Below are 27,388 nucleotides of genomic sequence, written 5' to 3' on the forward strand. Positions count from 1 at the left end.
AAATTCATTTTTACTTTGAACTTGTTAATAATGTGAAATGTTAAAATTGCGTATGCTACACTTGATAAGTGAATGATTTTGAGACTTCATGTTTACTTTCAGAGTTGAGCAACAAATGTTTTTCACTCTCATGCTGTTCAGCCGTAACCGTCAGACCAAACCAAAGCAGGCTGACAGCTGCCTCCATAATCACCTCTGGGTTCCACACACATCAATTAGACCGTACAGTCTGGGCTGTAAGGACACAGCTGGCATCTGAAAGGATTGTGCACAAACCACCCAGCCTTTTCGGATGGATTCTGTCTCGCAGTTTCTCTACAGTGTGTCGAAGGACATGCATACAATACATGAATCACAGCTGGTTAGAATCAGTGTGACTTGGCCTTTTTGATATCATATTTAAAAAGGAGTGAAAAGATGGATGATACGACTGAGATCAAGAGACATAAAACATTGATGAAAAGTTGACCTCTGCTCATATCCTTTTGCTGACTCAATAACAACGTGAATCCTCAAATAGCAGGAATCCCCAACACTGGTCCTAATGGTCCACTGTCCTGCAGACTCTCAATGTTCCCCTGCTGTAACACACCTGACTCAAACTAATGGCTCAGTAGCAGATTTGTCCAGAGCTTGTCAGAGATCAGTTTAATTTGAACCAAGCATGTTGCAGCAGGGAAACATTTATTGCTTGCAGGACAGTTAGCCATGAGTTGGGGTTTACTGTCATACAATATGAACAAAATTTGCTATCAGGCATGACTAGACAGTTCCTGAGAATGCCACGTTATTTTTTTTTTAATCTTATTAAACATTGTAATTAAAAATCTTAACAAATAATATTTTTATAGGTGGTTAATTACATAAAAATGTAATTAACCACCTATAAAAATGTTTTATTCCGTCCTTTCTTGACTTATCATTTTTCTATTGCAATCCCAGTTTCTTGCATTCCTATTCCCAACCTAATTATTACTAATAAAACAACAACTAAGTGCTAATTGCTCTGTGTCTTTGTGTGGACAAACCCAGCTGCACACAGTGTAACCTTTGTGAGAACTGTTCTGAAAAGCGAGGAAGTGATGGGAGGCTACTGGCAACATTATGGCGACGATGGCCGAGCAGCAGGATCAGGTACTGCTCAAGCTGTCACGTCTCAAGCCTGAGAGAAAATCAGAAGTCTGCTGCTTCTAATTTAGTTTGCCAAATGCAAAAACAAAAGGAAACAAAGAAAATGGGACGGACGCCTGAGGAGGGTCAGCGGAGATGAGACAAAGACACTTGACCTGTTCGATGAAAAGCTCCTTGCTTGCAGCTCCAGAGATCTCACTGATTTTTTCAGCATTACTGTCGAGGCCCAGGAATATAATCTTCTCCAGGGTGAAATCAGTACTGGTTGGGTCGAAAGAGCACTGCAGCTCCTCACATATCTGTTGCCAGTGTCTGAAAGAAGGTGGCATTGAAAATAGAGTAAGCCAGTGTTAAATCCTTGTGATTTCAGGTGAATAATAGCAATTTAAATAGCACTCATGTGTAACACATTAATAAATGTATTATCTGTCAATATTACATACACTGTTCTATAAATACAAAACAGTGAAACTGTTAAAATTATCATCTCGTGACCGATTTAAAACTTTTAAATTTATTGGACACTATCAAACAACACAGATTTAATAAAACAGCATCTAGGAGATTTTGTCACTTTTTACTAAAGGACATAAAAAACGTTTGTTGATAAACACAGTTCTCTGATGTCTGTAATGTACTAAACTGCTTTTTTTTTTTTTTTACTTGTGCCTTAGAAAAGTAAAAAAAATAACCTCAGATACTTGTAGACTGCATACATATGAACATAAAAATATTTGGGTATGACAGATGTTCCACTGTGCTCTGTAGGAGCATCGCTGACAGATGGGGCTTAGAAGAAAAGAAGGAATGTATAAAAGAGGGACGGGAGCCAACCAACATTTTCCTGCCTTTCACATTCAGTTTAATCACACACATGCCATATGCAGAGCTCAATTATAGACCCTAAAACCTTAGGCTATGGTTGATACTGACCAGAAGGTAATTAGAGCCTTTTTCTGTAGGTTGTCATCTTTTTAGGATGCATCTTTCTGAAATGCACAAAAACCAGCAAATGTTCTTGGTTGCTGCATGGTCCAGTGTCTAGCCTAAATCAAGCTTTGTACTCATACCACAAGCAAAGTGAGTCCAGAATTGAGCTTCTAGTCGAGCAGTTCTGACAAATTAGGCAGATTAATGCCGGGACAAAGGTAAATAAATGGTTTATAAAGACAAACAACGCATTAGTAAGTAGAGACAATGTTCCAGATACTGAACAGGTACAGCAAGGCTCTGGAGGATCTCCTGGGAAATTAGCTCTTGATGAGGGTATGCAAGGCTTAACTTTTCAGGGATAAGACACATATCATCAATGACTATCAATCTATTAAACTGTTGACATTCAATCACTCAGAGATTGATCCCTTTTCTACTATTGTTTCCCACAGTTTCATCCGGCCAAGCTGTGAAAGACATGCTTACGATGTATGTAAAGTGATGCCATTAGGCAAGCCTGATCTGAAACACTGGCACAAGTCTGCACAAATGAGGCATATCATTAAAGTGTTCAGTTATTTCCTCTAAACATGCACCACCATTAATATTTGCTTGCAAAGCACATTATTTGTAGGAATCACCATGGTGGTGGATGGAAACAGTTGAAAATATCGTGTTTCAACCTGTTTTAGACTTTTGAACGTTTAATGTACTTGGTAAGGGTTTAACTGTAACACCACGGTGCAACCAGGAGACATTTATTTTACAAGAAGTTTGTCAGATGAAAACCAGAGTGTATCTGACAGATATGAAACAGAAAAGTTCAGCTGTTGTCTGATGGGTTGTGATTAATGAAAATCTCTCTCTAAGAGAGACAGCTGGGGTAGAAGGCAACAGATGAAACTTTAAGAGGAGCACACTGATAGAAACAGTTCTATGGATTATTCTGTGGACTTGGAGACACATGAAAGTCAGTTTGTACAACATGTAATGCATGTAGATTATGCAACCGATCAGTAATAAGTCGTATTTACAAAGATTTAAAGTTTCTGCTTCTTGATAGACGTGTCTGTCATGTCCTTTATTGTGTATCAAGTTTCTGAAGAGGTAACTTCAGTCTGTACCTGTCTCTGATGGCTGGGTTTCTCAGATCAGCAATGAGAGGGATGATCTGCTTTAACTGGTCAACCTTCTTCTTGGAGAAATCTACTATTTCCCACTGCTTATCCTTCAATCAGAAAAAGATCATGTCAGTGTTGTGTGATGTGAAGGTAAGTGTTGCTGAATACTTTAGGACATGAGTGCATTAAATTTTTTTGTGACCAACTTTTTCATATTTTCACTTTCTACTCAAACAGCCAAACTAAAAACCTCACTACAGCATGGTAGGAAAGTCACAACAGAAACGACATGCCAGGCAACCCTTATAGCCTGGATTCCATCACATTTCACACAATGTAAAGTCCAAAATCCCCATCAGTGCATTTAATGATGTTCTCGACAACATTTTCACATTAAACTTATAATGTAAAAGTTATTTAGTGTTTGACAAACAGAATCTGCAGTGAATCCATAATAAACGCAACATGTAATCTTGTGCCTTCACTACAGATGCTGTGACCAAAATGCAACTTGAGGTCTGCATTGTTTTGACTGAACCTTTAAGCAAGTAATTTTCTTGAAATAAGACTTAAATTGTGGCAGGTATGTGGCACACTCCTGAACAGCAGAACTGACCTTGAGATCTCTCTGGATTATGTGGAGTTTTTTGAACATCTCTTGCGCTATGCTCTCCATGTTTTCCGTCTCCAGCGTAGCAAGCCGATTCACCTTCCAGTTGTTCCAATTAGCATTAAATTCCTGGGTGATTTCCCAAACCTGTTGCAGCTGATCTATGTCCTGCACAGTACATATAAACACAAATGAAAGCTTAGCAATGAAAAGTACTTCTTAAAAATAACACAAAATTCAAACCAGACCTTTTCTATATGTCATTTTCACAGCCATATAGTTTGTGCAGCTAAAATACTGTTACTATTTGTTAACCAGAATTAATATGTTTCAAGTTAACCCCACTGGACTAAAGGCTCATTATGCTGGAGTGTGTATGGAACAAGACAAGAGTGGGATATGAAGACCATGATCCTAACGCCACTTCAGACCTTTTCCAGCATCTGGATCCTTTTGGAGGGAACATGTTGGATTTGGAAAAAAGCCAGCCCATTAATGATGGTGTTCTCCTCCTGTTTGAGAGTCTCCAGTTGGCTTCGATACTCTGCTACTTGTTTTGCAGCCAAGTTGGTACCCAGCGAACTGCTAAATGGACCTGGATGTCAACACAAAAAACTAGAGGGATTCACATATACATATAGTAGCATGGTAGTAAACATTTCTCATTCCCAGACAAAAAAAGATATAATTTGTAATTCCTGTTGAATCAGAGCAGACGTCTCATTTCCAAAGAAGCTAAATATAAATGAGTAATACTTTTGTGTACACAAATTAACACAAAATATAAGCACCTAGTCCATGAGGGTAAACACTTGGTTGTGATGTGTATGTGTGAGTAAGGAAAAAGTGTGTGAAACCTTTTGTGCTAAACACTTCCACAGCACTCTCGATTTTTTTCTTGAACTCCTCAGATGAGAGGATGAGATTGTTCTTGAACTTTTCCTTGCATTTCTGCAGCATCATGTCACTGTCAATCAGAACTTGCTGGAACTGGGCCCATTCCTCATTCAGTCCCTCGCGCATCTCCTGCACCTGTGCACAAACAAAAAATTGGACGGGCAGAATTCAAATAACGATGAGACTCCTTCTGAATTGTCATTCGTGCAAAGATATGCTGTAACCCCTCAATGTGTATGAAATACAGTAGTTTCCATTATCTCACCACAGGCAATGAGAGGAGTTCAATAAGTTGTTCTCACTTTAAAAAATGTTTTATGTAAAACAAACTCTTATTGGATTTGCCTGATTTGGGAAATGAAAATCTGTGATGATACATTACCAAGATGCTGCATAAATGTGAAGTGTGGATGGAAACTTGTTCACAACCATGGAAGAGCCATGTTAGCACCTCGGGTGAAAAAAATGAAGCTTTTCCATACTCACCAGATGTAAAGCATAGCAATGAAAAAAAAACATTCTTTGGAAATGTTAAGAGTGATTGTGTGACAAGTTTTCACCAAAAAAGATCTACCAGTTGTAATGATCTTGGCCTTCCAGGATTAAAAGACATTCGAACTGGATTAAACAATAGTTGTCATCTCTCTCTCTGCAGTAAGACTGGTCCACACAGGACGAGAAGGGTGACCATTTGACCCAAAGGAGGACGACACTCTCCTTTTTTTCTACAGAATGCAGCTGCATCAACAAAGGGAGGTTTCTAAGTCAAACGCAATTTATTGTTGCAGGTCGGGGGGATGCCGAGAGTCGCATCTGACCAAACCTGGTTCTTGTCAAAAATGACACCTTTCATCAAAGTACCAGACTTCATGGCGCCAGAACAACCCCTCCCCTGACTGAGAAGGAGACTGGAAAGAAATTCAAACTTCTTTCCCCAATTAAAGGAAACTTAGATGCTTAACGTCATTGATCTTATTTTACAAGTTTGTCTAACCGATTTAACTTAGTCTAAATGACTTTGGTTAATTGTTTTGATTGAATTTCTTCTTTTTCATTATTTTAACTTGATATGTGATTTAATTCTTTGCACTGATCACACACGTATATTAATCATAAACACTGCATTAAATAATCTTGATTATGTTTTCCAAGCTTCAGACCTCTCTTAAGCTACTAATGTGAATGAATAAAATGTGAGTTTCCTTTTTAGGATTTATTGCCCGATGAAGACGAGTCGTGACAATTAATTAATCCACCTTTAATAAAAATACATGTAGCCAATCTTTTCATGTGTGAAAGTAATACTATAAGTAAATGCTTTTCTTCCCAGCAAACGAGGAGTCTGCATAACTCTTAAGAATGTGATTTGATGTGTATTGGAGTCAAACAAAATAAAGAATTTGAGTATCATGTTCACATTAATGAGATGCAGAGGGAAGGAACTAGAGCTGACCTGATTGGATAAGGTTGGTCAGCCTCTGACAGAAGCAACTCATGATTGGCTGGAAGTTCGAAAGGCGGGTCTGTTTAAATTAGACGTGCAGCCAGACTTCCTCAGCTTTTTGTCTTCTTTTTAGCTTTTAGTATTCTTTTCCCTTTTTCAGTTTTTGTCTTCTTTTTCTTTTTAGCTTTTCTCTTTTTCGTTCTTTCTTTCTTAGTTTTATTTTGTTATAAGCTTTTACCTCTCCGTTCTTCCGAACGGGAGAAAGTCCAAGTGTTTATTTGTAACCAGTCATTTTTCCCGAGATCAGTAATTAACTAGAACCGTAGCTCCAACTTTTTCCACTGCATTTTTACACGTAAAATCTGGACTTATCTATTTTTGGGACAATCTGGATCATCATCACGCCGCTCTGGAACTCCGTTGAACGGACCCAGAAGCCCAGCGTAGCTGCATAGACCTACTCTTCCTGACGCTCCAGGGATCCAATCCCCCGGAAATATGGTTCCCCGAATAGGGAACCAACCACGCGCTTGGACCCCAAAGATCCAGCGTCCAAGTAGAATCTGATAGCGCTCTGACATTTGTGATGTCCCAAACCAGTACATCAAATTCTAACTAAATAAGTAAATTTGAATTCTTATCCAAATTTAGAATTATTAAACACGTTCTTATCAAAGATTTAAGTAAGATAATCATCCCGATTTATTTGTTTAATTCCAACCAGTTTCTTCCTGCTCCATCTCATTTAATTAATTTCAGCGTTCTTTATTAATGTCAGAATTGAAAACCCATGCAGACATATCCATTAACCCATTCCATCAATAACCTCTTTTTAACTGTTTGGTTTCTTCTACTGTGTTGTTTATCATCATTGTCAATAAATATGTAATCAATTTATCCGTTCTTGTCATAATTTCTGAATGTACAATTTCTGGTTCGCTCGTTCTTAGAATTTACTCCTTTAAATTGAGACTGTGTTTATTGAATTGAGTTTATTTCAGGTGTCTCATCATCCTGAATCTTAGGTTAATCCAAAAGTGATGAGTGGTGCTCCGAGGTAATTAATAAATTAATAATCAGTAAAGGCATATTCCGTTACACAGTATTTGCAATTCCTCTGATTAATTTGGATTTCAGCGGTGACAATCAAAAGCTGGAAGATTCAACTTAAAACCAGTTTGTTCTTCTGTTTTTAACTTGTAACTTAAATAAATAAATTTCAGTCTTTCTGAATAAGCCAGACACTTACAGTCTTTTCCACTGAAACTTCGTATTTGTCCAGGATGGCAAACTGTTCATGGATGACAGGCATCACAGCTTCTGTTTTGGGCAAATTGTCTTGAAGAATCTCCAGTAGCTTTATGTTCTCACCAAGCTCTGCCAGTGTCTGTGGAGACCGTCTCAGCCTAAATATAGACATACAAATATTTACAAAAAAACACTAGGACCCCCTGCAATCCAAAAGATTATCCTTGTTATTATTGTATCTTCTCAGCATCTTCCTTGTACTTGACAATGTAAAGAAACTGCTGGTAGTTCAGACATCGGACACTGTAAAAAGAGCTGGGGCCATTTCTTAGGTACACTAAAACTCTGCCAGATTTTATTATTGCTATAAAATGTTATGTAAAAAATAAAAAAAGTAAACATTTTGTGAATCTACTAGCTGGAGTACTTTTGTCAACAACTATGCTGATCTGAGCTAAATCTGAGGTAGAACATCAAATTTCTTTGTGTGTGGTGTGTGAATATACACTGTATCTTGTATAATTTGTGAGTTGTCACGTTTGTCAGTGTGAGTTATCAGTGTCAGGAAAGTTGCAGAGAGAAATATATTATGATGATTTTACACCTTAAATCATAAAAATCTACCGCATAAAAAATGAAGTTTCCTAATTCCACTCCTCACCTGTTACCATTTTCTTGCAAGGAAGAATAAAGTTCTTTTAGTTGTGTGGTGGCAATCTGACTGAGAAGTTGAGTGAACTTGGTTTGCCACTCAATACAGTGCTGCACCAAGGAAGCTTTAAGCGGCGAGCAGTCCAGCATAACAAACTGAATGGTACACATTGTTTCTTCCTGTTGAACGCTGTTGGCTTCCTCTGAGTATCTGCGAGAAAATCAAAGAATTAGCATTACATGGATTATAGGCAGATTGTCTGTGTACATGCTGGACTTAAAAATGAAATTTGGAAACAAACAAACAAAAAAAAAAGTAATTGTTTTTTTTAAAGAAAGAAAGAAAAAGTAAGCAGAAGATATAAATGAAAAAGAAGAATAAACAGTCGACAGTCTCTTAGGCTTTTCATGTTTGCAGACATGATACAATATGTCATATCATTGCACATATAAAGTTAATTTGAACTTATTTTAAGACCTGCTAGGACCTGGGGATTTTTTTAAAGATCAAGAATGGTGTACCTTTGTATATCTGCATCGAAAAATGATACTGGTTTGTGCTGCATCTTGTAGTGTTGGATAAAGGAATCCTTGTTCATAGCCCAAATGGCACAGTATTTGTCCCAGTTCTTCAAATAGGCCTTCAGGTGAGTAGCATTGGCCATCATCCCTGCCTTAACTGCAGCCTGAATCTTTTTTATCCCCTCGTCTTGTTCTAAAAGAACAAAAAAGCCAGGACAACCTTAGATATAATGGTTATATATGCAGTAGACACTTCATACACATTTTAAAAGGACGTTCCCACCTATGCACATGTGTATAGAAGTCAGCTGAGACCCTTCGCAAGACAGAAGTTCAGGGAGTCGTACAAATTCAGAGATGAGGCTGATCAGCTGAGGCAAAATGTTCACAATCTGAGCAAGCTTGCTCAGACTTGGGGAGAATTCCACCTGTGAAACCAAATATACACACCAGGTTCATAATATGCCATCATGCGGAGATCATGTTGATTGCACCAAACAGTTATCACATGATCTCATTTTTTCAAAGGTGTTGTACCTTTGGTGCAGTTTGTGGAGGAGTCTGGCGCAGTTCTACAAGGACTTTAAACAAGGGGTTGGGTGATGTCTTGGTATCACCACAGATGGCTCTGGAAAGTTTCTTCATAGAGTCTCTAATGTTACTCCTGAACGCTTCCTCCACCATGTGGTCCACTTTCTCCACATACGCGACCCAGTGCTCCTGGACCTTAAACAACAGAGTACATATTTATACACAAAGCAGGGTTGGAGAAGTTTCAAGAATTAAATACAGAAAATCGCCCAAACCTCAGCTCTGTCAACAGCAAAGATGCTGTGGATCTGGGTGATGATATCAAGGATTTCCTGGTGCGCTGAGTGCAGTATTTGGAGACAGCTTTGCTGGTGAGCCTTCTGGTCATCCTCAAACTCCAAGTTACTAACATACAGAGATGAGGGGAGTCAAATACAGCACACTGTAGCATAACTACTTACTGTAATATGTGTGATGCAGTGTGATTTAAATACAAAAAGTAAATGTATAAAAAATGAGCTCCAAATACAGTTATAAATGCGTGATTATAGTATTTTACTCTACACATCTCTGATGTTACCTGTACACAGTCTTGCCATCTAACTTTACTAGCAATGTCTCACTAATTTTCTGACAGATGTTTGAGATGACAAGATTGGAGGCTTTGTAGCTATCAACTGTTGACTGGACCTGGGATGTTGTGAAGACAAAAGAAGAGGAAAAAAGATGCTCAGAATAATTTTATCAATAACGGTAAAGGTGTTTGAAGTTAATTAAAATATTATAAAATTCTTGCTGTATTCTTAATTCCATATCATTTCCATTGAAGTAATTCTTTATCTTCCTGATGAACACAGACTAAGATCTGTCTAAATGTCAAACAACCAGATTTGTAAGTAGTGACAACCTTGTTAACATGCAGGAGGCTGTCATTGATGAACATGTTTGAAGCTCCTTTAGTCAACCATAGAAGCTTGGTCAGACCCGGCTCAATCTTCTTATTAATGAAACGAATTCGCTCCCGAAACAGACCCAACTCGTCAGGAGACAACATTCCAAAAATCCTGGCACATACATAGTTTGAGGACGTTAGAAGAGGATCTGGTTAAGGTGTTTAATTTTCTTTCAACAGAAGAAGAACAGACAAGATTATCAAACAAGTAGCAGCAGTTGTAACGCAATTAGTGATTACTTTGCGGATTCTTATGGCTCATTTCCATGAGTGCCAGCTAAGCTTGACCATACTCAACTCCACTTGTTTTTCTTAGGGTTTTCTTAGGGTTTTAAGGTAGTTAATTCAAGTACACAGCACTTTCTTAGCATCTACTTGGCTGGGATTCCAAGCGAGCTGATCAGAGCCAAAAAAGTGACAATGTCTATGAACTTCATGCCACCGACTGGTCAGGTAGTGGCATTACTGGATGAGTTATGAGCGCGAGTCCTTCACAAGAACCCTGCCAAACTCTACTGTACTGTTCCTATGTTTTGTCTCTGTCTGCAGATTTTTCAGGCTCTCTTCTTTTACCTTGAGTCTGGCAAAAAGTTCCATAGTTTTATTTGTGTTGCATATACAGTATCTTTAAGGCTGCCCTGTTGACTCCTTTTAATGTGTTTTATTATTATTGTTATTCAGTGTGTTACTATGACAAGTAATTTGATTGTTTTTAACTATTTTTTATTCTGAAGTATAATTGTGTTGAGCCTGGGATTGTGTCAACTGTGTTGTTTTAAAGCACTCTATAAATAAAGTTGGATTGGATTGATGGAACCAACTCACACTGAGGTGGAACTTGTGTTTCAATGGAAAACAACCTAAACTGAGTTGAGCAAGTAAAGCTTTGGAGGTACTAGAAAAAACAGGCTTGAAACTATCAGATCCTACATCATGTTTGTGTGTGTTTTTCCGACCTGTTGTAGTTTCTGCTCAGCAGGAGCACTCTCTCTCTCAGAACCCTGATATCCTCCCTATTCTGGTACATGTCAGAGACGCACAGGGGGATTTCGTACCTCAGTCGATCCCAGTATTGGATCTCAGAAATCAGATTCAACAGGTTGCTGGAGGAAAGTAAAATAAAAAAAAAAGATTTAAAGACGTGAGAATGAGCGATGTAGCGCTCCTAAAACCCATCAGCAGAATACAAAACAGAAATTAAAATTTTAATGACTGTAAAATGAATCAGTCCAATGAATTTAACTTTAGAAGGGATCATAGGTCTGCCACTGCTATGAGAAGAAATGTTGTTTAAAAATCCTTTGTTGGAGTAAAGTTAATCCACTGCTTTGTAATGTACAAAGGGGTTCTTCCATACTGTTTATTTTTTTGTTAAAAAAAATCATTGTAAGATTGTTGATTAAAAGACAAAACCTAAACAATAAACTATTCAATGGCAGTGTCTTAAAGCTGTGAAATCATTTAAAAGTACCACTGTGGTCCCTAAAAATGTCCACATGCCACAATCAACTCAAACTTATCAATTAAAACTAACCATGCATTGCAAAATCACAAATCAACTGACAACATGTTTGTCAACATTTATATTTAGTATAGGAGGATTTCTGTCCTTCATATCTCTGACTAAAACTAAAGGTGTTCGTCTTACTAATGGTGTTTAAAAGTTAACACAAAACAACCCGGCACTCACAAACCCACAAGCATGCAGCTCATAACCAAACAGGCCTTGTATGTTTTTTGTTTGTGTGCTGCTAGTGACCCACTTGTCAAAGTTGGAATCCAGTTTAGTGGGAGTTTCCGTGCAGCGCACCAAGAGTGGCTGCTCCAGCTTCTTGAGCAACTGTAGGTCTAACTTCTGGCTCCATTCATTGAAGATTTTCCTGACAATTTCATCAAAGACCTGGACTATCTGACCACAGGTGGACACTATCTGCTTGCGACTGGAGGTGTTGGAGATAAAATAAGCAACCTCAAGCACCTGGAAGGGACACAAAAAAAAGAGATGTCAAGCAAGGAGGTCAAGAAGGAAGTTATACATTTATTTACACAATGGATACAAAATGTCATGAAGTTATTTATCTGTACCAGAACTGACAGATACTAGATGATGTTTAGCCTGATAGACATACCGCCATAGATCTATCTAAGTGGCGTTTGAGGCCCCTTGCACACAGGACCTGGCTGACAGTCCTGGGCACATGTTCAGGAGGAGACCACTTCCCCTGGTTCAGCCTCATGTTTACCACTTTGAGCTCTCTGGTAAAGATGGCATGAACTTCCTCTGCCTTCTCATCGATAGAGCGCTTAATGGTCTTTAATGGAGAAGAGTGCATGAAAGAGAAAGGCAAAAAAAGGCAGATAAGAAACAGAAAAAAATGGAAAAATCTTCTGACTGCACTTTTTACTAAATAAAACAGGAAACAATATTCTTAACGCTCTCAGACAGAACAAGCACTACAGAGTATATAGAGTATGAGATGTACGCATGTGTCAGGGAGACACCTCACGAGTAGCCATAGGATGAAAAATTCCAAGAAGCCAAACTCCCTCCTGAACTGAGGTCACGGTCTTAAAAACGGAATTGATCAGGTTCTGTGTCATCATTTCCAGATCCTTTACAAATGTGCAAAACCTGTACAAACCCATGCAAACACAAGCATGTGAAAACATTTAATAAAACAACAAAAGCATGCTTCAATATCAGTGCAGATAAGTATAAATAAAAAACAGCTAGTATACATAAAAATCCAGAGGAGCAGAGAGTTAACTATCAATAATAATGTACTCATTACATTATTGTGTTGTGGATGTTTTTGTCACCTTCATTCATTTACTTGACGGTCTTTATAACCTGCTTTTTTCCCTCCCTCAATATCCACAGAAGAAATCTTGACTTTACTATTTATGATTTAAGTCATGTTTATCACACAGTTTTCTGTACTTTCTGTACTTGTATTAATTATGTTATTGTTATTACAGCTATATAATTAGGAAAAGAATAACTATATTTATATTGATTTGGTATTCATAAAACCTGATTAACCTAATCTGTTACTGGTAATACAAAGCTGTGTTGGAGATATTAAAGTGTGGATGAACCATAATTTTCTGCATTTGAATTCAGACAAAATCTTCCTACATTGGATGATGTTTATTTCTTGCTTTTATTGTTGCTTTTTATGTTTAGATATTACTTTTAAAATGTTTTAGCCTTTAAATCTTAATCTCTTACACATTTTTCTACCTTATTTCCTTTCAAGTGTTGCCTTTATGATCAGTAGAGCACTGTGGGTTACAAAAGATCTATATAATTATAAGTATAACTGAGTTGAGAAGGATGAATAGAAAATGCTCATGGTTTTACTGAGAACAAGACATTTATTTTGCATTTAAAACATAATAAGTTAATTAAAACTACTATGTTAATCTATCATTTCAAAATAGTAAAAGTAGAAGATTAACCTCTTGAATTCATTGTTCCAGGTGGCATCTTTGACGTCAAGGATGCCCTTGTCAATAGAACGTAGGTGCTGGAGGCCATGATGGAAGTTGCCCTCAATTTCTAGGAGTATGCTTGTGAACTCTGGTCCCTTGTGACCTCTAAAACACGGCAGATCCCGCTGCTGACCATCCTCCCAACGGGCAAATTGTTGCTGGCAATCACAAACCTGAGAAGGCAATAGACCAACTTTCTGTATTGGTTTAGCAGTTGTTCGACAGGATCTATCATTATTATGTAACTGCATATTTGTATTGTTAGCAATGTTACTGTGCTGATCTCTGTGCAACTGTAACTGGGAAGAAAATGTACCTCAAGCAGGTCTCTGAGCCTCTTAATGAAAGCATCAATCACCACAAAAAAGCTGGTTTTATCCAGGATCCAGTCTTGGCCAGAATGCCTGACAGGAGAGAAATAAGGAGATAGATGGATTTGGGGAGTTTTCCATTAGAAATACAACTCTTCTTCTGGCATGGTTCATAAAAACATTAACATTGGTACCACAGCTTACATTATGATTTGAACTCTGTTAGAAAATTTATATATTATTATTTGTTCATGACTTATATTTTCTTTTATTATATGTTAACTTTTGAGATTACTTTAACAAAGATTGATTCTTTCTGGTGAAACAGGGTGCCTCATGCTTAATGAGCTTGGCTCATTCAGACATACCATCCTATTATTATCTTTGCACCTTGTGTTTTACTCATGACTTGCTTCTGGTAGTCTGTTAAAATAGATGCTTATTGTTTTAGCAGCTGCAGGAGTAAATGAAGTTAATACTATACATTAACTGGTGTGATGAACTCGTGACATGTGTCATGCCATTATCTGTCAAATAAAAAGCCTGAGCAGAGAAAGAGCAAGCGAAGAAGACAGTTAGGAGTCTCTGTGCGAGCTCTGAGACTGTTCTCTTCCCCTTTGCAAAGGTTACACTGAGTTCTGAGTCCGTGTCCCTTTCTTTATTTTACATGTCACAGAGGTTTTAAACCTGACACTCTACTCAGCTGATTCTGTGATGCTATAAGATTAATATTCTGCAGAATTTAGCCACCTCTGACAAGAGCAAATTCCAGAAGGTTTACAAAGATGGAAAAGAAGTATACATGCCAGGTAAAACTTTGCCACTGATCATTTTTGAGAACCAAATTGACCAAATCCATTTTCAAGTTATCCAACTGTCCATTTGTCAAAACTAAACCACATTATTGCCTACAAATTAAATTTCTCTTAAACACTCATTTAATTTTATGATAAAATTTGAAGTACTCTGTTAAAATATTGCAAATGAATTTACTTTAGATATATAAAAATTAAACAAATAAATAAAACTTCCCTCACTTGTGATGTAGCTGTGAGACGTCTTCATAAATTTCCTTCCAGGACAGGCAGCATTGCACACATTCGTTTAAGACTGCCTTGCTCGATAACACATAACCCCCAAAAATCTTGTCCAGGGATATCTTTTGGGTGCATAGATGGATGATGTCATTGCTCACCTGAAACATCGTAGAACACAAATATCTAAAATGAAATCATAGGTGCGACTTATTGCTCGATTTAAAAATACATTGAAATGCTTAAAGTAATCTTTTTTTTTTAATAAAAAAAGAAGTTAAAGAATGTCAGACTTTGAAAATGCTTTTAAAGACAGAATTTTTGAAAACATTACAATTACAAAAAAGGACAAAGTAAAAGAGAATCAACGTCTGTGAGTATAATAAGGAGTTAGGCAATTGAAGCAGTTGTCCTCCAGCCTGGATATCGCCCACCACTTGCTAAAATATCCTTGTAAAAAGTCCTCAATCTGCATTCTCCAGTGATTGCAAGATTACATTAAGCCGAACTTTCCCAAGAAAGTGCATATATTTAAAACTGTATAAACTAACAAATGGAAAAAATCAGGTTAAGTAAAGAAGCATACAACCCCACCCACATGTATAATGAGTTCATCTTTAATATCCAGGTACCTGGCAGAAGAGCCCAGTGATTCTCTCAGTGCTGTTATAGAAAGGGGATTGGACCCAGATGACTCGAATGAGAACAACAATGTGTCGCAGTTTTGAAGCAATCTGTCCCAGCTTCAGCTGGGAAAGCGCTTCACAAGGCTCCTTCAGTATGGACAGAAAGGTCAGATTTGACTGAGCCTGCAGAGAGCAATCCTGGGCACCACACAAAAAAAACTTCATGTAAGTTTTATGACTTTTTAGATCAGTATATAATAGTAGAACAGCACCCATTATCTACAGGCTACTTTTAAGTGTGTGTACACTGTCAAACAGTAAAAATACATTTTTTGGTGATTTTAATACTCAGTTCTGATCAGAAGACTTTGTTCTCCAGATATTCTTATTTATTTGACACCTTTGCAATGGAAAATGTTAATGGAAAATTCAATTACCCGTATTTCCATGGCCAGTTGGCAAAAGCTCTTTACATAGATAGATTTAGCCAGGAGCAAGATGTTCTGGATGTGTCTGACTTGAGGCTTCTGCAGCTGCTGGCTGATGTCAGACAACTTGGTAGCCCGGTTCTTCCAGAACACTACTTCATGCAAAGGTCCACAGTTGTCTCTGATCTCCACAATTTTCTGAGCTTTCAATAGCTCCTTAATCTGATCAGTCCAGTGGATCATGATAACTAAAAGAGATAGAACCGTTGAGTGAAAGGAGTGTCAAAGATGAATGGATAAATAAGGGAAAAAGAAATTCTGGAATAAAAGCAGAGATTTGTAAAGGTTAAAGGATTTGTATGGGGAAACTAAAATAAAAAGAAAAGCACAAAACTGCTCAGGACAAAAACATTCACAAGAGCTGGTTCAAGTGACTGTGAAGGGATGTAATGCCATGAAGTATTTAATAAAACTGTCAGAGTCTGTGATGCACAAAGAAAAACAGCTTGAATCCAACCTTTTGGACAAATGCCCAGCAGAGACGGATAGAGAAAGAAAGTCATAAACACCCCCTCTTTCCACACATGTACACATAAAACACTTCTCAAACTTACTCTCCATTCTCTGTATTAACTTCTTGTCCTTGCAGGCCTCCTCAGGACTCCACCGCAAGGCTTCCGCAGGAATGTAAAGAACTGTGTCGCCTAACTTCTCATAAAAGTCATCTGTTTAAGAATATGCAAGGTAGAATGCGGTTATCATGCTGGAAAATGATCAACAACACAACTTAAAGAACAAAATCTATTTAGATGGAGAAACAATGAATTGTTTCACTCTTTTCCTCTGAGACACCAACCTGTGCTGGAGGCAGAGAAGTAATGCATGTTCTTGATGTAGTCATCTTTGATGTTCTGCTCCTTGTAGGTGCTAATGGCTATTGAGGGTGCATGCAAACAGGCCATGTAATGTAGCAGCCTGAGGAGGGTGTCACCCCTTGCTTTGCCAAACTGTATGGCTGCATCAAATGTTTCTTCTGTGATTATGGCTCCTGGTATGCGGGTAAAGTAGCACAGCTCCTCAACCACATCATCCTAACATGTGATGAAGAATTAAATTAAAAAAAGAATGCTAGTTGACTTTAATTATTACATATTGAAATAAAAGCCCAAAGAGGGATACAAAAAATAAGTTTTATAAGGTTATTCTTCAAAATACACAAGTACTAACAGTGACTAAATTATTTTAAACAATACATTGACTGAGATGGAAAGGAAAGTACTGGTAAAGGCATGCTGTACTCCACTCGAAGACCCTCTGAGGAGTGCATATAGACTACCACTGATGTGATAGAGGTGTCCTCAATGAATCGATCCAGCGGCTTCATGTTTTCCTCTGTCCATGACTCCTCAGTCACACCAGAAATCGACACACTATAGATAAATAACTGCCCAAAGGATGGATAAAAAGAGAGGTCCAATCAGAGAAGGTGGGGGGAAAAAAACTGAGTGCTTAGTTATTTAGAAATGTAAGAAAATAAATAAAACATTACTCATCTAGCTTTACCTGACGGATGCTCTTTGTGCTTTCCTCATCCATTGCTTTCACAACCTTACAGCATTAAGCCTCTCCCTGATGTGGCTAATGAAACATATTACTGTGACAAGTGAAACGAGGTTTAAAGTTATTATCCAAATTGCAAGCTTAAAAATCAGAAATGAGTCTTCAGTTTACTATTAATTTTGTTTATTTAAAAAAATCATTTGGTGTTTGGGAAATATGTGCCAATTAGCATGTAAATATTTGTTTTTGGTTGTTCAACCCACACGCAAAAGTGACTGTATTTTATAGGAAGGTGGTAGTGTGTTAAATTAGCTTAAGACGTGTAGCGTTTGGCCGCTAACAAGTAGTTTTAAAGTTACCTTGTAAGCGACAGCCCACAGTTTTTAGGAGTTGAGACGAAACACGTATTTATTTCAGCGTTTTACGGGTCATTAACGTAATCTACATGGTTAAAACCTTAAGAGATGTTATTGTAATGGCAGTACTGTAAATTTTATCGTACTTTTCTCAGTTAAACTAAAGTCCCGTGGTCAAACCGACCGCTCTGTGTGTGCGTCGCTATGGAAACGAGTGGTTGTCCCTGTAACGCAAGGACTGTCAGGGCAACTGAAGGAAACAACGTGAACGTCAACGGAGGAACTGGGATAGGGCGAACGGGCTCGTGGCACCTACGGACAGGCACGAGGCTGACGTGTGTGCGTGTGTGTGTGTGTTTTGTTAATAGTCTATGGTTTTGTTTTATAGTCCGAGTTGGATCACAATGCAGTCATTTTTAAGATACGAAAGAATTATTTGATTGTTTGCTGTAGTACATTCAACCAAAAAGGATTTTTGCATGTATGAATTAATATAGCTGCTTAATATGTATAAACTGACCTACTGACAGAGGGTCTCACCAAACCACATTAAATAAGTAACCGGAAATTAAAACAGAAAAACTATCTAGAAACAAGGAAAAAGAAAAAAGACAAGCTCTGTATTCTTCCAAATCTGTACACTTTGTGTTTAAAGTGTGAAATCTTAAATAATTCCATCATGCAAACACACAACTGATCTGATTAATATATCTAGTAGCTTATTAATCCTGACATGGCCGGTGGACTGTTTAATCATCCTGATTTCTCTTGGATAGAAGAAATATTTGTCAGTGGAAGCATAAAACATAAAGTAGCTGTTGATTGTCCTAATCTAATTTGGGAAAATCCTCAACATGTAAATATTAAAACAAGAGCCACTAATAAATTATTTACTCTATCATTAACCTTCTAGGAAATAAAAGACAGTGTTTAGGCTTACATTTCAAAAAGATTCCTCATGATAGGTCTGGAAAAAACTTAAAGAACATCACAGACATCCGCTGCCTGTTTTAGAAGACCTGAAAATGACAATTATTGTGCTCTGCAGCAAAATATGTCACAAACATCAAGATCTACAGCTTTTGAAATATTGAGAACTAAATAGTTCAGATGATCAAAACTGTATTTTGATATTCTAAAAAAGAATATTTAATATAGAGTTTCAGTGTTTTTCTGTCATAGGTTTTGCATCATATTTAGTTTTTTCATAATTATTTATTAAATAAATATAATACATGAGTAAATCTTCACATATCTAACCTTACAATGCAGCTGTAAGTTTTTAGTAAACGTGTTATATCACTGTGGAACATCTAATGTCAATACGGTTGAATATATACAGAGACTAAAAACATACTGTAAGGTTCAGCTGGAGTAAAGGATGGATCCATCTGGACTATTATTATCAAAACCTTTTTCTTTCTTTTTTTTTTTTTTAGCCATCTCACACTCAGGATATAACCTGGTTTTTATGATCAGCTTCATTGCTGATATTGATCACACGGAGGTGTCACTGAAGCTTCAGCTCCTGAAACAGTGACTCTCAACTTTTTTCTTGTTTGAATTCTTTATAAAAAAGGATGGATAGCAGATTTCTAAAGAAATATTGTTGTTTAGAATGTGTATTTCAAGCTCTTTATAATTTGGTCTGTCCAAACTTAAACATGTCCACATTGAAGTTATTCCAGTTTAGGATTTCTAATTCCCTGATATAATATTGCTGTTGTAACAAGAAGAAGCTTATCTGCATTTTAACTCCAGACGAAGCCTAAATCCCCCTCCTCCCTTAATATCACACCCAATCAGAGACTAGACAGACATCCCAGCCCTGAGGAAGTCTGCGTTCGGTCTTTCAGGGGGACAACCTGCAAGTCTGACTACAACCTTGAACTCACCCACTCCTTCCCCCCGTGTTTTCCCTCTCTCATTACTGGCTCCATCTTCCTCCCGGCTCACTTTCTTCTGTAGCTCTTCTCGTTTGTATCTTCCTCTCTCTCAGGAGTTTCGAGTCCTTTCCTGCAGGGAAGTCCATGCTTTCTCTCACACAATGCTGACCAACTCCAGATGTCTTGTCTGTGAAGCTTCACACAGTTGTTTTCTTTAAACAAGCACATTTTCAACCCCTACTTCAATGCTATTTCAACATTGTAGAAATGCAAGTAGTGTGGAACCTTGGTTCTCCACATTATTTGCATCTTTTTTTTTTTTATTTGTGCTTCAGCTTAATGACGATATCTTTTCAACAGGTCGCTTTACCAGTTTAATTTGCATCAGGTGATACATTCTGCATCCAGGAAAAACTCATATGCTTACGTACTGCATGAAAAGTAAACACCTTTATTTTACCTGTCTAGTAGCTGGTATGGTTTTCGACACAACAAGCCAAGATGTTTATTTATTTCATGATCCCCGAAAATAGCCACATGATTCTTACAAGTCAAGCCTAACAGCTGCTCTGTTCAGAGGACAGTATTGTATGTTGCTTTAGCTTAACACTCAACAGTGGAAAAACTCAAGTTTCTTTGTATAGTCAGATGCAGATGTATGAGGTAATATAAAACCTCTAATGAGAAAAGCATCCCTCTGTGGTACAGGTATTAACCAATAACAAAAGCCTTTTTGTTAACATTGTGACATGGCTTTTTTTTCCTGAATTGAACACACAGCGACCGTTGACGACTGACTGGGCGATTTGTACGGTGCAGAGTGGATGGATGAAATGCAAATACAAATTAAGACAATGTCGTAAAGTAACATATGGTTCCTGCATGGAACACGGACACAAAGTGGCTGGAGAAGGATTGGCAGGCCAAAATGAAAAGTTATGACTCTGATCTCAGAACTAATGGCGTGCTGCCATGGCGGGGAGGGCTGGAGAAGAAAGGGATGGAAGGGATAAATAAGCAGGACAGATGGCCTGTTTAGACCAGATGAGGCAGAAGATATACAGGATCACTTATTTAGAGCAGAATAAAGGGAGTGTAGATGAGTGAAGAACCAGAGAAACAGAGTTGTCCGGTTAACAAGTGGTCAATAGAATAGAGAAGCCCAGCTGGAGGCAGCAGCCCTATAGCAATCCAATATCGCAATAAAAGTACAAACAACACACACACACACACACACGCACACACACGCACACACACACACAGCCAAATACACAGAGAGTACATTAAGCAGTAATAAGCTGCTGCCTGGCAGACAATGAGCTCAGGGTCTTTTTAGGAAAATGGAGCAGGCCTTGGAAGGTTTACTTTGCTTATTACACTACGATTAGTCCACAGACATTGGCTTTGTTCAGGCTATGAGGGCCAAGGTAGGCTCCACTCATGAACAGCCACTCATAAATACACACACAAACATGTGTGTGAATACATGCTTTCAGGCTGAGCCCATAATGAGCCCAGAATCCAACTCTTGAACATAAACAAGAATGACCCTGGACGACCCGAGCTGAGTGGACCGAGCAAATCCACACAAACTCACTTGTGGGCAAAATCTTTTCAACCCCATCAACCCAGGCGGACGGCATCCCATGTTGTCTGCACACTGTACGGAAAGGACCAGTGATAATGAAGCCAGACTGGAGCATTTTAAAGGATCACAGCTGGAATGCTGCCAGAGCTCCATCTCTTGAGTGTGTGTGTGTGTATTAGAGTTAAACAGAACAATAAGTGTGTGTCTGTGCAGCCAAGCAGAATGATGGATAAATCCACCTTTAATAACACACCATAGATTCAGTACGACGACAGCCAGCTTTCTGATTAGAATACAGATGAATAACAGGGTGTGCAAGCAGTGGTGGCAATACCGCCGAAATGTGTTCATAAAGAACGGTGAGCAGGCAGCCAGCGAGCCGAATATGGATATAATAATACGAAGAACAGAGGGAGGTTTAGTTGTGTAAGTGAAACTGTGAGTGCTTCCTCTTTGATAGAATTGTTTCTTTATAGTTTTAATCCTGACTAAGCGGTGGCTTTTTGAGTCTCGTTTTAATACTAGATTCATCCTCCAAAGAGCAGCTGTTTCAATATCATTGATCCAAGCCCTTCTTCAGTCGAGTGCATGTCGGCCCACTTTATGAGGTGAGAGAATATAAAGACTGCAGGAACAGCGAGGAGTAAGAGCGGATTGGGATTTGGAAAAGAGTGAAGTAAGTAGCCTTGAAAGTTGGTGGTTTAGAGGGTGGTACTGGATAGGGGTGGGAAAATCAAATTGAAAAATTGAATACTGGGAATTTTTGCTTCATGATTTTAAAAATCTTTTTTTTTTTTTCTTTTTTTTTTTAAGAAATCGATTGTTTTTTAAATAAATAAAAATAATCCATTATTAAATTTTTGTCATTTTTACTGATCTTTTACTTGTTTTCTTGGGCATTAGAGCAGCAAAATGATGATCTGGCTACTGTGGTGTTTTTTCCTAATTGAAATAAACAAAAATGATCAGCAAAAAAAGTTTGTTCATTTAAATTTTTTTGTTTTTAAAGTACAAAAATAAGCAATATTGAGGTATTGTGAGAAGAGCTATTTAAATCGAATTGGCACCCAAAAAAATCAGAATCAAATCGAATCAGGACAAAAGCATATTGTCACATCCCTAGTATTGGAGGACTATGTTAAAGCTCAGTTTGGTAGGGAACTTTTTATTTATTTATTTTTTTACAGCAGTCAGCAAAACAAGTGTTGTAAACTTAACATTTCTACCACCAAGTCTTTGGCCACTTCATTTCCAACTCCTGAGGGATGAAATAATAACAAACACACACAACAAAAACACAATTGCTGGCAATTTGTTTTATCAACAAGCATTTACAGGGTTCGTCTGTCTATTCATTTCATCTGTATTTGCACTGAGTATAGGACAAAAAAAAGGGTGAAAAATACTGGGAAAATGATAGATTAGACACGTGGTCCATGCTGGTGTTTACTTGTATTTGAATCAGATGACCTTTAAGTGTTCCATCAATCATTACTGTCTGGTGAGGGAACAAAATCTGAGGCCACATCAATCTTCAGATTCAGATTTCTACCTTTAGCTACCAGCATGATCCACACACATGATCAAGAAAAACTTCCAAACATTTTGTAATCATACATTCACTTCAATACACATTTGGAATGCATCTTTTGATACTCACCACTGCATCTTTATTGCATATTAATATAATACTAAAATGATGCCTCGGGCACATTCAGAGCTCTGATTTTCTAGCTGAAGCACCAGAAGGTGAAATAGGTAGGGGGCAACTTAAGGAGTTGCCCCCTACCTATTAGATAGCCTCATGGCTGCTTGTTGCCTCAATAGTTTGTCATAAAATCACACCTTGTAAAAATGCAAGTTGGCTGTGCATCTTTGTAATCCTCTTCACTTTCCTTGCTCTGAAAGAGATTCACAAAACAGCATTTAAAAAGCAAATAAATTTCACTGGATTGAGAATATATTTTAACAAGTAATGACTAGTTACCTCCTCTGCTTTAAATACACTATGGTGGGTTTAAGGAGATGTGTGGTTTCAGGGCTTTACGAACCAATTTATTCATATAGCTTCACTTCTTAAATCCGTCATGACAGACGCATCAGGAGAAAATATTTTCATCAACATGTTCCAGTCACCTTAAATCTTCACAGAATTGCACTTTAGTAACATTACAAATGAGACAAATGGACGTGAGCGCCGTGTATATTTGTATAAGTGAATAAATGACCCTGTCACTGTTCATAAGGGCACCACTGTCTCAATTTCCAAAGCTGTAATGACGTATTTGTCCACTTGGTGGTGCTGGTGCTCTGTAAGCATGAGGGGTCTCAATAGGCGGCTGCAATGGGTTCTAGTTATTAAGGTGCAGCCGCACTGCGTTTCTTCAGGAAAAATGTTAATACAATGCATGCATTAAGATCCAAACATGTGCTTTGATTGAGCCATTCTCTCTCTCTCTCTCTCTCTCTCTCTATATATATATATATATATATATATATATATATATATATATATATACACACACACACACACACAAGTACACAACTCAAAGGTATAGTTCACATGAGACTGTCTGCCTTTCTGCTTCTGCTGTCTTGAGACGGTGTAGAACCACAAAGATGCAGCTAAGATGACGTCCATCTTCAGTAAACTACAGTTTATACAGTACATGCAGTAGAGGAGACAAGCTAAATGAAAAAACTGAACTCTTGACCCCTACAGTGAGGAAATCTGGCGGTCCTGTTATGCTGTAGTGCGCATTTTGTCGACACTGTTTGAGTCTGTTAGTCACTGCAGTAGAGGGTCACTATAAATCAATACAATGTTGCTCTGAGTGATCACCTTTGTCCTGAGCTGGGAATGGTCTTTTCCAGGATTACCTTGCACCAATCCATAGGACACAAGGGGTCAGTGAAAAGTCTGAATCCAGTTTTATGCTGCTGTCAACAAATGTCGACCAAACTCAGCACCTTCCAGTCTGGAAGGTTTTAGCCCGAGATGCAAGAAAGAGCTCATCATTAAATAAGGAAATATCTTTTTGAAGAATATATCCATTTAATAGAGTTCAGACACTTGTAAAAATCAACGCCAAGACAAATTAATGCCGTCTGTTTGCCACATGGTGCCCCAACACCTTTCCAACACTTCATTATGTTGTTTCTCTTAATTTGTCATTCGTCAGTATGAGTGTGTGTTGTAGTGTCTCATTTGGCTTGACAGACTGAATTGGTAATGCAACACAACACACCAGTGGAAAGTGAAATGGTTGTGCTGCAGAGTGCAGACAGACAGGGGAGGAGTGGAAGTGGAAAGAAAAAGGCATTTCAACAAAGGCCACGGGCAGGGTTCAGTCTCAAGCTTTTGAGTTAGACCGTCATTATCGATTAGTCTAATTGGCCTTTACTCTGACGGGGAACGAAAGGACCTTTCTGTTGGAGTTGAGTCCATACTTGAAGTTTATTGTAAACTGGTAATGAACAAAAGGGAAAGTAACGACATAAGGATGCACCTGCAGTTTCAGAGCATCACCATCAACATGTCTATTGAACTGATGGATGTACTTGTGATGGCGGATATGGCCAACAACTGTAATGGTTTCCCTGAGCGCCAAATAAAACTTTGATGTGAAAGTCAGACAGTGACTGAAGTCATGGCCGATACTCCAAACCATCTGCTGAGCTGTAGTCTTATCCAGAAGGATGCTGTGCAGAAAAAAGGGGGAAAAAAGCAAATGGAGAAGGTCATGCTCGTCACTGACGGTTTTCATTCCTCTTTCGGAATATGCAGAAGCAAAGGCTATAATTATTAGGTCCTGTATATCTCTGGATCTGATGTTATACTTATTTGGGTTTTTTAATTTAGGCTTCAAGACAAACTAAGCACATAATTGTGAGGGTGTGTAGATTATTCACATCTGATACTTGACTGGCAGCAGAATGGAGGTGAGAACATTTTTTCGTTGCAAAGATGAGAGAATTCATGGTCTGACTGCACAGTTTGTTTGTCCAAGTTAGGCATGCATGAAAGAGGGGGGGGGTGGTTACATTACCAGCTCCTAATGTTCATTTACATTCTGGTGACACGTATCAAGACAACCCAAATGCAGTGACAGGGTTTGCTGCATCTCTGCATTAAAACACACAAAACTCTGCACTTACCAACCGACCGTCTGTCTGTCTGTCCTTCATTCATCCATCCTCTGTAAAAGTATCGCATCTGCCTCTGTGTAAACAAAAACAATGGCACAACCTGGACAGGTCTCCAATCTAGCAATACCATATCTACTTAATTAAAAAAAGATACATTTAATCAATCAGTGTGCAAAATCTAAACTCTAATTTAATCATGCTTGGTCTCTTACTTAATGTGAAACAAAGTGACTGGCTGAGAAAGAAAGCTTAACTTGTAGTATGTTATGTCCACTACATCCTGTACTTAGGCCTCTCCAGCACACAATATATGAAGCTATTACAGTAGAATAGAAAAGACTTTACTGTCACTATACACACGTACAATGAGATTAAAATTGTCATCATTGACAGTGCAAAAAAAAGCTGTAAAAAAAAAGGTGTATAAAAGATATAAAAAGTATTAATAATATAAACATATAGGTAAGGTGCACAGTGTCTTCGTCGATGTCAAACATAAAATTAAATGCATTCATATTCGTCTTTTCTCATCTTGTTTTTTACTTGGTGTTTTACATAACATTGAACACTTCTGTGAATTATTAACACACTGATGAGTACATCCAGAGCATTTGTGGAGTTTAATAGCCAAGCACCACAGACATATGGACATGTTACTGTTACACACCTTCTTTGGTTTTTTTCTTTGTCTATGCTTCCATTTTTGGATACTTGTATATGTGTTGTAGTTGTACTGCATGTATTTTTCTCCCTGTTGTATTTAGTTTGGTTTTGCTTCCCGTCTCTGTCTCACAGCTGTGACCTATTGTTACATCTGCTTTGTGTTAGTTATGTCCTTAAATATTACATATATATACCAGGTTTTGTGATGTTTGGTGAGTGTATATGTGTGTGTTCTTGTTCTTTATTCTTGTCCAGTTGGGTTAAGTTCCTGCCTGTGTTTTAGATCTCTGCTTCTGGACAGCCTGACATGGCAGCACCTTTGACTTTTATTTGATAAAGGTTAATTCTGTTTCTCATCTGCATCTCGAGTTTGGGTCTTCAACTTCTACACAGTCAGTAAATGGACTAAAGATGTAACCGCTTCAGATTACAGCGCCATCCGCTCTACCTCCTGAGGCAAAGCCGCAACATGACATCACCAATTATTTAACATATTTTATGATGCTTTGAGCATTTAATGCTTCTTAAGGGTGCCAGAATCAGTGTTGCTAATTCAATAAGACAAAACATCAACAGATATTTAGTAGAACCACACTTAGCTAAGAAAATATTAACTTGTTTATTTCAAATACTGCTTTTTTTATTCTCATGTGGTAGAAGCTGTGAACTGGTCCATACCAGTCGACTGTTATACATGTTAGGCAGAGAAGAGGGGGAAGCTTAGAGGGATGGAAATAAATCAAAGCAAAGGCAAGTAAAAATGGACTTCCCCAAATAAACCAATTGCTTGATGTATAACAGTGACATTTCCGTACTTACAGAGAGGTGTGTCAGAAAAGCAACAAAGCACACAGTGACAGTCAGATCAGCACTGTTGTAATAAATAGCTGCAAATCGCACTGATGAACACGACAAAGAGCAGTGGAACAGTAGGTCAATACGAAGGAGGGAGATATTCTTCTGAATAAACCAAATCAATAAAGTATTAATAAAGCATTTTGTCATGTACAAACGACATTTAAGCCTAAAAGACACACTAGGAGTGGGAATTAGCAGTATGTGCTCAGTCAGACTAAGGTTGACATTCATCTCTCCTTTTGTGCCCACATTATGGTATAAAATGTTTTTTTTGGCGATATCTAAAATGATATTGTCTCTTGAAATGATCAATATTCTTTACTGAACTTTTGCAAAGTGATGCGTCTCTATCAATGGCTATTTCAGCATCCATCTTGCATCCTACCAGTACTGT

General features: G+C 37.9%; 1 protein-coding gene across 1 annotated transcript in view; it reads right to left on the reverse strand.

Annotated features, from left to right (window-relative positions):
• The window catches only part of dnah2 (dynein, axonemal, heavy chain 2), a gene marked incomplete at both ends in the record, with an annotated part of 59,328 nt that extends 41,798 nt beyond the window's left edge, over positions 1 to 17,530 (reverse strand). Inside the window, 26 exons of the mRNA XM_079257814.1 lie at positions 1,287 to 1,443; positions 3,189 to 3,292; positions 3,802 to 3,963; positions 4,227 to 4,390; positions 4,680 to 4,827; positions 7,386 to 7,542; positions 8,046 to 8,246; positions 8,558 to 8,750; positions 8,841 to 8,985; positions 9,095 to 9,283; positions 9,364 to 9,493; positions 9,669 to 9,778; positions 9,996 to 10,152; positions 10,997 to 11,143; positions 11,804 to 12,018; positions 12,170 to 12,352; positions 12,543 to 12,672; positions 13,503 to 13,708; positions 13,852 to 13,939; positions 14,884 to 15,041; positions 15,513 to 15,704; positions 15,944 to 16,182; positions 16,549 to 16,659; positions 16,791 to 17,025; positions 17,214 to 17,378; positions 17,498 to 17,530. Coding sequence (XP_079113940.1) covers positions 1,287 to 1,443; positions 3,189 to 3,292; positions 3,802 to 3,963; positions 4,227 to 4,390; positions 4,680 to 4,827; positions 7,386 to 7,542; positions 8,046 to 8,246; positions 8,558 to 8,750; positions 8,841 to 8,985; positions 9,095 to 9,283; positions 9,364 to 9,493; positions 9,669 to 9,778; positions 9,996 to 10,152; positions 10,997 to 11,143; positions 11,804 to 12,018; positions 12,170 to 12,352; positions 12,543 to 12,672; positions 13,503 to 13,708; positions 13,852 to 13,939; positions 14,884 to 15,041; positions 15,513 to 15,704; positions 15,944 to 16,182; positions 16,549 to 16,659; positions 16,791 to 17,025; positions 17,214 to 17,378; positions 17,498 to 17,530 — 4,119 coding nt within the window. The remainder of the gene's footprint in view (positions 1 to 1,286; positions 1,444 to 3,188; positions 3,293 to 3,801; positions 3,964 to 4,226; positions 4,391 to 4,679; positions 4,828 to 7,385; positions 7,543 to 8,045; positions 8,247 to 8,557; positions 8,751 to 8,840; positions 8,986 to 9,094; positions 9,284 to 9,363; positions 9,494 to 9,668; positions 9,779 to 9,995; positions 10,153 to 10,996; positions 11,144 to 11,803; positions 12,019 to 12,169; positions 12,353 to 12,542; positions 12,673 to 13,502; positions 13,709 to 13,851; positions 13,940 to 14,883; positions 15,042 to 15,512; positions 15,705 to 15,943; positions 16,183 to 16,548; positions 16,660 to 16,790; positions 17,026 to 17,213; positions 17,379 to 17,497) is intronic.
• Between the last annotated feature and the right edge of the window lie 9,858 nt (positions 17,531 to 27,388).

This window comes from Telmatherina bonti (genome assembly GCF_933228915.1).
Source record: "Telmatherina bonti genome assembly, chromosome: 18".
NCBI classification, from domain to species: Eukaryota; Metazoa; Chordata; class Actinopteri; order Atheriniformes; family Telmatherinidae; genus Telmatherina; species Telmatherina bonti.